At 31.5% G+C, this 14,687-nt stretch overlaps 1 protein-coding gene across 5 annotated transcripts in view; it reads right to left on the reverse strand.

Annotated features, from left to right (window-relative positions):
- Positions 1-14,687, reverse strand: part of LOC145239869 (prolow-density lipoprotein receptor-related protein 1-like) — a 520,067-nt gene that overhangs the window by 162,993 nt on the left and 342,387 nt on the right. For all 5 annotated transcript variants that reach the window (XR_013862384.1, XM_080103450.1, XM_080103451.1 and 2 more), the window contains exons 16-23: positions 14,011-14,206; positions 10,478-10,597; positions 9,450-9,605; positions 7,914-8,039; positions 6,456-6,575; positions 6,156-6,262; positions 4,289-4,418; positions 3,373-3,492 (exon numbers count right to left, since the gene is read on the reverse strand). Coding sequence is in view for 4 of the 5 variants with exons in the window: in XM_080103450.1 (XP_079959576.1) it covers positions 3,373-3,492; positions 4,289-4,418; positions 6,156-6,262; positions 6,456-6,575; positions 7,914-8,039; positions 9,450-9,605; positions 10,478-10,597; positions 14,011-14,206 (1,075 nt within the window). In the remaining variant the exon portion in view is untranslated. The remainder of the gene's footprint in view (positions 1-3,372; positions 3,493-4,288; positions 4,419-6,155; positions 6,263-6,455; positions 6,576-7,913; positions 8,040-9,449; positions 9,606-10,477; positions 10,598-14,010; positions 14,207-14,687) is intronic.

A 14,687-nucleotide genomic window follows, 5' to 3' on the forward strand; every position in this document is an offset into this window, starting at 1 on the left:
ATCAAAAGCATTTGATATCTTGACATATCAAAGGCATTTGATATTTCGACATATAAAAGGCATTTGATATTTCGACATATCAAAGGCATTTGATATCTTAACATATCAAAGGCATTTGATAGGGTTTGGCATAAAGGTTTACTTCACAAGATCTCCAGCTATGGAATATCTGGAAATGTTTTCTCAACCATTTGATCCTTTTTCTCAGACAGGTTTATAGAAATAGTCATCAATGCACAGAAACTCGAAGCTCCAAGTATCAATGCTAGTGTGCCTCAGGGATTCATCCTGGACCTAACTCTCTTATCTTCATCAATGATCTTCCGAATCATATTCTAAGTTCATTTGTCGACATGTATGCAGATGACACCACTATCTACGGTAATACTTCAAAGGCCAGGAACAACTAAGATCTTTCAGAGTTTCTCTCCTCTGACCTTGAGCAATGCAGAAAAAAAGTGGTTGGTTGATTTCAATCCATTCAAAACCAAGCTTCTATCTTTACACCATCAATGCTCTGACACTCACATGGCCACATTTGATATGAATAGCTTTCGTCTCAAAGAAACAAACCATTATAACAAGCTTTGGGGTCTGACCTTTCCCTTGACTTCAAATGAAAGACTTACATCAAATCTGTTGCCAAGATCACTGGAAAAATGGTTGCATCATTCTACCGCTCACAAAAGTACTTCATTCCATGCAATCCTCTACCTTTATGAAAGCCAAATATGTTCTAAAACGGAGTACTGCTGCCACATTTTTGCTCTTGAGAGAAAACCTCCATTGATAGATTCAATGATCCTATGTGAAATTACAGTCAGTACATCAGTTGTAGATCTTACAGGATGGAAACTATATTGCTTGTCACTGAGTTGGTTGTTTTTGCTGAGATGGTTGACAATCTCTATTTAACACAGAATCAAGCAATTTGCTAATAACACAGAGGACTAGTTGATCTATACTGGGATGCAGAAAAACAATCTTCAGTATTTTTAAATACTAGGCAGACTAATGACGTTTTCTAATGTGTTGGGAAGCATTTCTACTTTTGGCATTGATTAAACAGCTTTGCAAGAATAGGTGCTAATTCTGATCGCAGCTTTTTGAGTATTATGATTTGATAAGTGTAGTACACCATGAATAGATATGTGGATGTTGCTCAGATTATTTTTGGTTTTGGGAGGAAATTTAGAAAGTAGGTGGCTCTAATCACATAGCATTGAGTTTGATGCAAAGTTTTTGGCAAAATCACTTAAGGCCCGCTGATGATGATTGGGAAAGAGCACTGGCATCAGTTCAGGACCTTGTTTGTTATTCGCTAAAACTCATGGGAACCAAGCCTCTGTTCTTCTACTTCGAACTTGACGGACGGAGTATATGACTCTCACATTTTTATAATGCTTTTACAGTAATTGCTATCAGTTCTAAAGCTGACTTTAGTTTCAAAACATCTATTACACTTAAAACAATTGAAATATTGGTTTCTATATGCAATGGTGGCAGCACATTCAGGAGTGTACCATGGCTGGTTGTACGGTTTGTGTTGGAATTTCTTCGAGGGTATGCATCTGTCTATGGCGATGGTTAACCAATCAGTTAAGTCAGATGCTATAGTGGATATATTCTTTTCAAACATGGAATGTAGGAGTTGTTCCAATATGAATGTTTGGAAACTGTCCCAGTCAGCTATTTGAGTATCAATACACTCCCATCGATGGGAGAGATATTTGGGGTTTTGTTAAACTTTGTTTTTTATCTTTATTGAGACAATGATTAGATCCTAATGAAGACAGAATTAAGGATGAGCACAGTTTAGGGCATGTTGCTAGAAAAGGACCTAGAAGACTTGCAAATGGTCTGTCAGCATCAAATAACCAAATGGGTTCATTTACAATCTGTGTTAGGTCATAAGCAAAAGAGAATTCATGACAAAATCTTCATCTGTGTAGACAAGTCCTTCAACATTGTGAACATTGAAATCTCCATAGACGTGAATGTTGGCTGAGGGGTGAGCAGACAAGGTATGATCAATTTGCTTAGAGATACTCTCAAAGGTAGCTACTCCATCATTGTGAGGACAGTAGAAGGTAAATATAAATGCTGTGCTGCAAGTGTTACTCTAAAGCACATGTACAGATGTTTGGAATGTCCTATCAAAATTTTTGCTACAGGGAAAGGTATCCTTAATCTAGGCACATATTCCATATCTATGCGATCTTCAGGATGTGTTGTTAAAGTAGATGGTAAAGTTGACTAGGGAAGCAGTTGAGTTTATGCTAGTTTCACATAAGAACAGGTTTAATTTCTCATAATTAGATTTCAACCTCTGGAAGGTTGGAACGTAGACTCCTGATGTAAGATAAGGAGATCTAGTAGGGTAGCGGGGGTGGGGGAGTCTATGTTGGAAGTTATGGCTATAAATTTTCTCTTTATTGTTTGCTAGTAGCATTATATACTTGGCCACAAATAATGTGTTAGCAAACAGAGTTGTTTCCCTTTGGATAGTTTCTCCATGAACAAATGTGCCAAAAACAGATGTGGCTTTAACATAACAATCCTTTTCTAGTAATTAAATTCAGATATTAAGTATTTATGCTTCAAGTTCTTTAACTATCTTACCAATGATTTAAATGTGTATGTGTGTATATATATATATACATATATAATGTATTTACATAAAATTTTATGTGGGGATATAATATGTATCGATTTTCAGTATTTACTTCAACAGTGCAAAATAGGTGAGTAGAGCTAAGTAGTAAGATATGAAAATATATATGGCAATACGGCTACACAAAATTTTCCACATTTCATCCTTGTGAGGATTCGTTAGGCTATGAGAATGAAATACAAAAAATTCTGTGAAGCTTAACTGACATATTTCCATAACTTACTAACATATATATATATATATATATATATATATATATATATATATATATAAAATTAGCACAGAGGATGTGGTGTGATTAAAGGTGGAGAATGTGTGCTCAGTGTGTATTCAAGTTCCTTTAAAGCTATTTCATTATTTTCACTAATAACCTTGAAAAAGATATTAATCAATATATCCTCCTTCCCGCTATTGATTAAATGGTAGGGCAGACTAGACTCTTAAGCCTCGGTTGTACAACCAATATAGAAGGGAAAACACCTAAAATTACACATTGGCATAAAAAGAGTGAAATCTTTGGCGAGAGTTAAGGACAGGTCGAAGTCATCATTTTTGCATTGTAAAAGCTGACAACAAGCAAAAGGAGATAGCAGAGTGAAACCTAAGAATTGGCTGAACAATTCAAAATCATATTGTGTTATTCAATAGATAATAAATTGTAAAAAAAAAAGAAGTTGATTTAAAATGAAAGTACTCACAATCACTTTCATCCGAACCATCATCACAGTCTATTTCCCCATCACACTTCCACACATCAGGTATGCAAAAGCCATTCCGACATGTGAATTGGTTAGCCATACAATCGTGTCGTTTATTGTCTGTAGAAAAACAAAAACGAGTAATAATGATTCAATAAAAACTAATGAACTTCTGTCTACATCATCAGCTTTGGCAAAGTTTAATTGCAGTTTCCATATGAATACCATTTATTTAAAATATCTTGTAAAATTATAAGATAATATTTATACAGTAGCAAAAATTTTATGACCTAAGACAAATTTAAATTAAAAATCTTAGATGTAAGATTGAAAGTTTGAAATTCCATATTAAATTACTTAAACATATGATGAGCACATCAAACAATGTTGCAGGTTTAAATATACAGACCTTGTAATGCATTGTAATTTAGTAAACTACATATATTTGATAAAAGTAAGCCAAAAATAATTGCATTAATGTACTATTAAAATAAAGTAATTGTATAAATGCATCATTAAAATAAAATACTTGCATAAATGCATCATTAAAATAAAATACTTGCATAAATGCATCATTAAAATAAAATACTTGCATAAATGCATCATTAAAATAAAATACTTGCATAAATGTATCATTAAAATAAAATACTTGCATAAATGTATCATTAAAATAAAATACTTGCATAAATATATCATTAAAACATAGCAATTGTACAATTTACTATAAAATTAAAGCAATTGGATAAATTTAACATGAAAATAATGTAAGTTTATAAGTTTACCATTAATTGCAAGATTTAACATTAAAAATAATTAAAAATATCAATTTCAGAAAAATTCCAAGTATTAAAGATAAGAAAATTCATGCCAAATCAATAAGTTATTAAAATAATGAATCATTAAAATAAATACTGACTACACCCCAGTTCATCTGAAGCATCGGGACAATTGGCTTCTCCATCACAACGGAAAATTAATGGGAAACAAAGACTTGAATTTTTGCACTTGAATTCACGGCCTGGGTCACATTGATATTTGCAGTTCATCTGAAAAATTCAATTGTAAACGATATCTTTAAGAACTGGTGAAAAAGAAGTAGAAAAGAAAATTTAAAAATTATTAAAAATTATTAAATGATTTTTAAAAATAATTAGCAGTCATGAAAATTGAAATTACATTTTTGTTCTAACTCAATTTCTACTTTTATATAAATTTGTGGCACTATATTTCCTCTTGATACTCAGACCCAAATGACTGACCCATCTTCACATTATCATGGGACCGTTTCTAAGACATTTAGTTTAACACGTGTGTTGGTCACACACCAGTGACCGGCTGATCATGTTATACATTCTCAGCATTTAACACGCTTAGTAAACACAACTTTTTTTACACACACATAACCGCAGCCCTAAAACAGAGACCAACTCCAAGAATACAATATCTACAGAGCCAGTAACTTTTCTCCTTTCTTTTCCAAGACAACAACCAATATGCCTGAATATGGTTGAAGGCCAAACCTACCAAAACATTGCACAAATAACACTCAAGATGAGAACAATGGTCCAATCAATACAAGTAATATAAACAGTCAGCCCTCATTTAAAAAATTCACAACTGTAAACTTAATTTTACTAACAAAAATATGTGACAAGAGATAGTATATTTTTGTTAGTTAATATAATAAAGGAATAATGAATAGAAAATTTAAATATATGTGCAAACTTTCAACAACTTATAAAATAATAAAAAAATTTTTTAAATAAAGCTTAATCGATAAAAAAAAATTAAAAATTGGTGGATTTATTCAAGTAATATGTCAAAAAAATGTTGCATACTTATTTGGATTATTCGCACAACTATTCTCAGCTTGCTTATTATATTCACAAGTTTCGGACAATGTACTCACTGACCTTCTTCAGGTGCTTCAGCCAAAACAAATATTTGCAAATAATACAAATTATTGGTAATCTAAATAATTCAAAAACATATTTTCAGTTAGAATTCATTATAGGTCACTTTTGGATTTTTAAACTTTCATATTCCAAAAACCGACTATTTTTCAGCACATTTATTCTACAAACATTTCTACCAAAAATATCCACCATTAAAAATCAAAATAAATAGAATTCCCAGAGATTGGAATAGTAATTTTATGTTTTATTTTTTAATCAGTTATTAGTAAAAAGAAAAATGTATTTATATAAGAGGAAAGAAATAATTGCAGCCATTTTTTTTTTTTTTACTTACATATTCACAAGAATAGAAAAAGATGTGTAAAATAAAACATTTTAAGTAGAAAAAGAACAGAATAATAGAAAAAGTTTGAAGCTGTACCAAACAATGATAAAGAACAAATGAGTTTTTACAATTTTGAAAGATTCTTTTGTACAATCTGAAGAGTTAAAAAATTTAACACCTAGTATTTTCATCTCACTAGATTACCACAAAACAATAGAAGTTTTCTGTATCGACCTTTGAAGAGTTTTTTAGATTTTTTTCATCCTGCTAAATATTTGGTCATAAGCCTTAGCAATAAGATAATCCCTGTTTAGTTATCAATCACATCAGATAATACTGACTTTTATAGCATCAACAGCATTAGTGTACATACATATGTCTGACGAGATAAATGAACTTGCAAAATCACTTGATTAAGCAACACTGATCAAGCACAGATCTAGCATATACATTTTAGAAATTAAAAGTAAATATCAATAATTTTCTGTTCATAGTTTGCAACTTGATGAAAGTTATCTCAATTGATAAAAAAAAAAATCTACCTCATCTGATCCATCAGGGCAGTCATTTTCACGATCACAACGGTGATCATAAGGAATGCATCGACGGTTTGTACATTGGAAATAGTCAGGTTTGCAAGTGGAATAGGCTGAAGAGAAACAAAATCATCATGTTATTGCTAATGATAAATGGTATTCAATCAACTTTGCAATTGAACTTATTGTTCATTTGACAAAATTACAAACTATCAAATAAATTGGTAAAAGTAGAAAATTTAATTAATACTCAATTATATGGCAATAAAAGAAAGACATTATTTGCAAATTTGTGAACCAACTTACAGCAGTTGTCATCTTCATCTTCTCCTCCTGCGCAATCCTGATCATGGTCACACCACCAACTTGTAGGAATACATCTGCCGACACCACCGCACATTCGGTGATCTGGGGGACATTCACGGGCTGCAACAGAACAGAGTACAATAGTTAATATATCTTATTTGCAAAATATCTTTTAAATTCTTAATATTTGTTAAAATTGGAAACTAGATATTCAATGTGTGATGTATAATGCCAAATTCAGTTTCATGCTCAGGGAAGATTCTATTTAAGCTAAATGAAACCCTGAAAGGTCCTCAAGGTGAGAGTAAACCTAAAACTAAAGAATGACTCCATACAGAAAACTAAAGAATGACTCCATACTCCTTAATTTTTTCAAATTGGGATCACTTAACCAGATGTAGTTACTGTATGATTAATTGTATCTGTAGTACAAATATGAAAGTAAAATTATTAACTAAACTTTTGCTAAGGTTGTCTTAACATCAGAATGTTAACTTTAATACAATGCAAATATCCACTAGATATAAAGAGAAAATGTAGAAATAGAAAAAAAGCTAAGTGGTCAACTATAGTCAAGGGTGACTCAAAGGCGCCCTTTTCATTAATTGCTACACTGATGTGTAGGAGAGGGTGCCACTTCATTTTTAGGATTATTCTGTTTACCCTTGATCCTCCTCTTATAATGCTAGGTGTTCAGCAATGGGGCATCAAATACCATTTTTAAGTCTTTGATATAGCTTGATTAAACCCTGACCTCATGACCCATTAGATAGCATTCTTACCATTATGTGAAATGGGTTAGAAAAAATGAGGATGAAAATTTGAATTTTTTTTTGTTTTTACTACACAGAAATCACCACTTATCAAGACCCAGAGGCCACTCGAGGATAAGTGTTAATGGGTATGCATTAGTCAATGTGATTATGGCGTAGTAAACATAAGTAGTGAGAATTTTGTAAATTGGATTACTTAGGGGGACGATTCATCAAGAACTTCTTTACGTTGGACTTGAAGACAATTGGATTGTAGTTAGCTGGAAAGCAGGCAATCAGAAGAGAGTTCTACAGGCGTGCAGTTCTAAGAAAGAAGCTTTGTTCATGGAATCTACATTTAGGTTTAGGCACAGATAAAGAGTGTGGGAAATTATTGATAGTGATTTTGGCTAGACAAGTGTTTTTCGTGAAAGTTTAGGACTGTAAATGGAAGCTCAGATGAGCACTTGCAATGAAAACAACGATAAAGTATCTGTGTCATACTATTATTTATTTTATTTCACGGCAGAATCATAAGTGTAAACATGTTTGGTATTGAACTTACACATAACATAGTGTCTCATTTCACAACATAATGTATTGAAAACTATAAAATGTTTCACATCAACTACATCATTCGTAGTTTTGATGTGAATGCTAATAATTATTTTCAATAAAGATTCTTATTGAAGAGAAATCAACTTACATCGGTTACAATTCTCTGGAGCTTCATCCCCTCCATCAGGACAATCTTTCTCTCCATCACACATCCACTGAGGAGGGATACATTTGTGATTATTGCACATAATCATATTCCCACATGACACTGTCACTGTAATTAAAATAATTTATTTTTTAACTTAAAATTTTCAAATAAGCTAACAAAAATAATTTTATTTTTCAATTTTATTTAAAAACAATCTAGAAATTGAATCCATACGAATCCAATAAATACAAATAAATGTAGCTTCTTTGTAAGCATCATAAAAAGTGTATTTTAATCAAGTTCAATATTTTCTTTAAATGATAAAAAAATTCAAAAGAATGCAAAAAATTTCATTATTACCTCTGCTAAAGAGGTAATGTATGTCAGGCGTTCAAAAAGTAATGCTTCCTCATTTTTTTCCACTCCAATGGATCAGAGGGTATTGCATATTGCATTGTTATGATAACTGAACTTATGCATTTATGACTTAAGTTTCATCTCTGTTGCAGATATTGATAGTGTGAGATTCTAAGAAAGCAACCCCTGTTATGAACATGTGTCAGAAGCAGAGATGTGTCATTGAATTGTGGACAAAAGTGTACTGAGAATAGTGATGATGTAGAAAAATAAACTCCAGAGCACAAAAGTTTGTTCGTATCACTCCTGTCTTCATAGCTCTTCAACTTTTGAAGTAAATAAAATGTAGGAGGCTTTACTTTTGGAACAACCCTCATATGACAAAGCGCACTCCAAACGTCCATGCACAGCCATCATTCATCACTGGCAAAAGTGTATTGAGAATGGTGATGACTATGCAGAAAAATAAATTCTGAAGCACAAATAGTTGCTTGTTTTACTTGTAACATTCCCATTTTCATAACTCTTCAACTTTTTGAGTTAAAAAATAGAAGGCTTTACTTTTGAAATAACCCTCATGTTTGGTCAAATGTAATACTATGTCTGTTGTGCACAGCCTAGCATCCACATTACTGGACTAATTGTCCCCAAACTTAGTCAAACTGATTAAATTTTAAGATATCTAAATGAAGGGTCAATGGAAAAAGAAAAGACATATTCAGTTTTGTTCGTCAGAGAAACTTGTTACTTGCCTCATATTGAAGCCAATGACATTGTGCATCTTATATGATTTTGACCTTTATCTTTATGTTACAAGTTCAGTCAAGGTCAACATTTTTAGAGAATTTCAACATTCAATTTCTTTTCCAAATATGGACCTGATGGTCTTTGATAGCAGTAACTATCATATTAAATTATTAAATGTCAGTGTGATCTGATAGTTTTTGAGATATCAATATTTCTATGGCATAACTTCATGAATACTTCATATAATATGGAGAAGTAAGGCACTTATAAGACTTTGATCTAACTTTACATTATTAATTGGAGGTATAAAGTCTCACAACTGCCTTATGTTCCTGTTGAAATTTATAAAGAGGTTTAATTAATCTATTGCTGTGTTATCTGCATTTCTAACTTAGAGTTTACACAACTGAATAAGAAGAGAAGTATACTGACCACAATCTCTTTTTGCAAATGTACTGTTTTCATCTGAATTATCCTCACAATCATTGTCGCCATCACAAACCCACAAGTTTGTAATACATTGGCCATTGTTGCAAGAAAACTCATCTTCTGCACTGCACTTTTCTGGTGGTTTGTATCCCTTAATAGCTTTTGAAAGAGAGAGAGAAAGAGAAACAAATTAATATGAACATTTTACATGGATTTTCTTTTTTTTATTATTATTACAAATTATTGTTACAGAGAATTTTCTCAAAAAGATTTTTATTAATCTGAAGAATTAGAAATATTTCATTCAAATAATTATTTTTTTATGTTTTTAACTTTGGTTCAACCAAACCAAGGAATATTGCCATTAAATCATGAGAGGATACATTGATAAAACCCAAATTTATAGGGGAGAGGAGGAAACCTAAGTGAGGAGTTGAGCAGCAAAATGTTTGTTCAGATTACATTTAAATTTCTGCATGTTGGTATGGCTGAGGAAACATGGAGCAAGCAGACTCATGATCTAAATTCAAATAATTTTGGGGCTAACATTCAATATATTGAACAACAGATTTTTTTTTTTACCTTTGTTTGCCCCAAACAAAGCATATCACCACTGAAACAGAAAAGATTACTCTAAGAACTAGATTATTTCTGCAATTTTCTTTTTGTACTATATTAAAGGTTTTAAGAGGCATAAATATAATCTCAACATCTCATTTAAGAATTCAAATGTTACAGATTTGATTAATAGTCATTAGACAGAAATCAAGTAAGATTTCCTTATTTTCAATTTATTTTAAAACCCTTAAAGCTTAAGTGTTAGATTTTAGACACTTTCTAGAATCAAAATCATGTAATGGATTTTAATCAAAATTGTAATAAGGATTCTACACATATGCATTAGTATTAATATATCTTTATTTTTATCTTTGTAAGGGAACATAAAAGTAGTTTTAAACTGTTCCATCTGATGAATTAATTTTATCCATCCAGGTACAGATATTCTTGTAGAAAATAAAAAATATTCTTACATTGACATGTTTTATCCACCAATTCTTTTCCTTCTGGACAAGCACACACATAAGTATCATTGGGTAGTGCAAGACACAAGTCACTGCAGCCACCGTTGTTTTTACTACATTTGTTGGCACCTGAAAATAAATCAAAGTACTTATTTTTCAAATAGAATTTAAACATGAAAAACTAATTTGTATTACGATATAGAATTTTTGTTCAAATAATTAAATAATACAAAAGGACTTTAAAACAATTCTATTTATAAATATCTTATAAAATATAAGAAAACAATAGAATTATTTCTGTAATGATTAAGATATAAACAAATTATATCAGATTCTTTTTTTTTTAATTTTAAGTTCCAAGTTACAAATAATTTATTGATTTTTAGACCAACTGGAAAACATATACAAAACAAAGAGAATCGATTTGGTCCCTTTTCGTGATGATAAAAATTAAAACTTTTAAATTAGCAATACGCATGAAAAAATTGTAATTGCTTAAAGTATCTCAATAATAGCATACATAGAGTTTGAAGCTAAAAATGAATCTTTTTAATTTTTTTAAATCTGAGCAAAAATAAGTTATGAACATTTTTGTGCCTTTCATTTTTGGATATTTTCCCCACTTTATGACTATCTCTGTTTGGTTACATTTTTTACACCACTTTTTCAGTAAAAATTCTATATTTTTGTTAAAACAAGTAAATTTGCCCTATAAATGTACTTTTGTGTAAGGAACCAGATTATGGCACTGAAAACCTCCATAAATTAATGGTTTCAAAATAATCTGCAGTAAATACACATAAATATGCTGCAATACCATAAAAAAATCCATGTATTCATTAAATAAAAAAGAAGTTAAAGAACTCAAAGTTTGATTGCAATGCATTTTACGTACAATAAACTGAAATCTAATACAAGGACTGTTTGAAAATGAATATATTGCAAGATTTCTTTGGTATTATTGTAGATTAACACCTGCTAAATCACCCTCATCTGCCTCCACAAAATATGTGATCAACCCTTTTTTTAGGTACTTAAATCTGAACACACTGACAAATTTGACAAATATAAAAATTTTATGTAAATAATCTTAATTTTTAGGGCTATTCCAACGTTTTAGGACAGTTAACCATTTTTTTCTTTGTATTTTGTAGACAATTATGTATGGTTTTAAGTGGTTCTTTTATTAGATCTCCAATTTTTATTTCAGTTGGAGGTTTAGGGATGTTGAAGTTTAGGATGTAGATGTTCGTTGGAATCATCTGGTTGTTGTTTTTTTTTTATTGCTACTCTTTGGATGTCTATGATGCCTTGTTCCTTTAGGTTACTTTTAATTTTATCTGGCGAACAAAATGAGAGTTCTGGGCTTTTTATCATGCCCTTTCAGGAGTTCAAAGTGGTGTGGGTGTAAGTTTTTATTTTACAGTTGTGGATATGGTTTTGGTTTAGGAGTGTAGTTGCTGAGAATTTATTGGTTACTTCTATAAAGAGAGTGTCGTTCATTAGTTTTTTTAATCGATGTGGTTTTTGTTGTAGATCTAATTTTATTTTCAATGATGAAGGGGGATAATTAATTGGAGTGTTGCTCTCTATTGACTCAAAAACGATGACTTGAGAATATTTTATCATTGGTTTTGTTGTCTGCTTCTGATTGAGTCTGTGTACGAGTACTCTTAGCTAGATTCAATATGGGGTCTTTTGTTTTTGTTGGTTACCATGGGTTAATTTTTTTTATATTTCATCTTCCTTGCTCCCCACCCGCCTCAGAGCCCATCAGTTGGAGATATTAAGGGGGAATCCCTTTCGCCCTATTATCCCAGGGATACAATGAAGGTATGCTCACACTAGTAGGGGGCTGTAAGCATTTTAGGTTTCTGTTTTCCTGACCCATTTTTGATGGAAATTTCAGTTTTAATCCCTTCCTGTAACAGCTTTTCCATACTAGTAGATTGACCCTTGCCACTATCTTCTGATACTTATGCTCTATCTCCTTTTTTTGATCAAGAGTCAGACGATTTTTGGAGGTGTCTAATTGTTTATGTTGTCTGAAGTAGGTTGGTTTTATGTAAGTAAGTATTAGGGCTTGACGTGGCTAGCCGATTGATCAGATTGGGCCTCTCTGACAATCCGTCTTGCCCAATTAAGGGCCAAAGTGGTGGGTTGGGAAGTGGGAGTGTTAAATCCTCCAAGTCCTTCAACTGCCAGGATCCCATCCTAAGGCATCACGAGTCGCCACCCACGACTTTTACCCTCTGCAGGGGGCAGTCGGTGTAATGCTCTACTGATAGCGCCACAACTAAAAAAGGGCAAAAGAAAGAAAAGAGGGGTGGATAGGGAAAAAGGGGAGGGTAAATGTTTTTATTTCTTGATTTTGCAGAACATGATTGAGTTTTGCAAAAAAGCAGGAAAAAACAATAAAATTTATATGCAGTGCATTCAAACATAATTGACTAAAAGAGTAGAATCATATTTAAAAACTCTTCAAATATAAAATGTAAATTATTTATTAAAGCATGTGAAAAAATATTAATTTCCAAACAAAATGGTTATTTCAAAGACTTAAAGTGTTCTGGTTTTTGAAATATGACTTTCAGTAGAATTACCTTGAAATCTTGAAATATTCAAAGCATTTTTATGGTCGGTGAGAATTACTATTTAAAGATGATCATGCATTACAACTGTTGCAACCATAAATTTGTGTCAGTAAAATATTAACAGCAACATCTCTTGGCTTGAATCAAGACAGTGAGGCAACATGATCAGCATAATCAATACTAGTTAATAAGGCAGGTGACAAAATAACTATTCCTGATTGTTGCAATCAAAACGACACTCCCCCATTTTTTTTCAAGATTACTCCAGGGGCGATCAAAAAGAAGAGGATAGTAAATAAGAATTATAACTTAGATAGTAACACAGAGTAAGTCATGACTGTGGGTAGATAATGCAATTGGGACTGTTTTGATAATTTCAAGATTGAGACTAAACTGAAAATATAAGCACTTTATTATTTGTATGCTGATTTGAGTAATTTTTAGAGTTTGATCAAATAAGAAAAAAATGTGAAATTTTGGTCTGAAGTGAGCACACATTCAGCCTTTTGCTCCCTCCAATACAAACTGGGGAGTTGGCTGTATGTGAAACTGAAGGCACTAAAAATGTCAGCATTTCACTACAACAAAGTGTAAGCAATAAAAAATCGTTCTTGTTTTGCAACTTAATTTTTATTACAACAACTTTTGGGCCATTAATTAGCATAGCATGGCACCAGTCATGTTTGTTTATTCTAATACAATGCTCAACCAAAAATTTCTAATCTCCAAAGTGATTTGAATAGGGATGTGAGTTTCTTTTGCAAAGCTATTAAAATTTAGTAAATAGGATAAGTTTTATTAAATCAGTATTGGTAGTTTGTAATAGTCAATTCCAGTGTAATCTAAAAACAAAATTGAATTGTAAAAAATAAAAACAAATTTTCCTACATAAATTATAATAGAAAAGAAAATCATAAAAAAATTGAAAGAGAAAATTGCCAATTTTACCTGGTGGAATTTTCTTTGTGAATAATGCAAGGTCATGTGAGAGGATGCTGTTATTTCGTAGAGTATAATGTTCACGAGTTTCAAGGTGGTAAGCATTGAGAGATCCAGTAGTTGTATAATAGAGGGTTCTGTTGAAGACAACAAGGTCGTATGGATGTTGCATGTAGTTTTCATCAGACGTGAGAATTTTCACAGGCTGCATAAATACAAATAAAAATAAATAAGAAACAAAAATTAATGATAATACTAAACCTTTAACTCAACAGCTTACTATTAAGCCAAAATCAATAAAATAACGAATGATAAAGCTTGAAATAATTTGAAATTAAAATATTTTAATTTGATTTGCAAATTCTACCCGCTGGTAACTAATCGAATTGTGAAAATTGTTTTGCTTAGAAGCTATCCACATTCTGGAGTGCAATCTAATATAAACAGAAAAGTCAAGTTGTCAAAGTTAGATCGCTATAGCTTCCATATTATGCGTGTTTGTATGTACGTCATCACCTTTCGCACAAATTTAAATTAGCAAAATAGTGATTGATCTGATGTCACTAAGACAAAAAAATTACTTTTCCCATTTTACAATGAGCTGTTACAAAATCAAATTACATCGTCCCATTAACCAAAGCAGTACAATTTTAAATAGATACATTTCAAAATTTGGCATTCATTTT

Source organism: Euprymna scolopes, chromosome 19, assembly GCF_053919585.1.
Source record: "Euprymna scolopes isolate OS-2025 chromosome 19, ASM5391958v1, whole genome shotgun sequence".
NCBI classification, from domain to species: Eukaryota; Metazoa; Mollusca; class Cephalopoda; order Sepiida; family Sepiolidae; genus Euprymna; species Euprymna scolopes.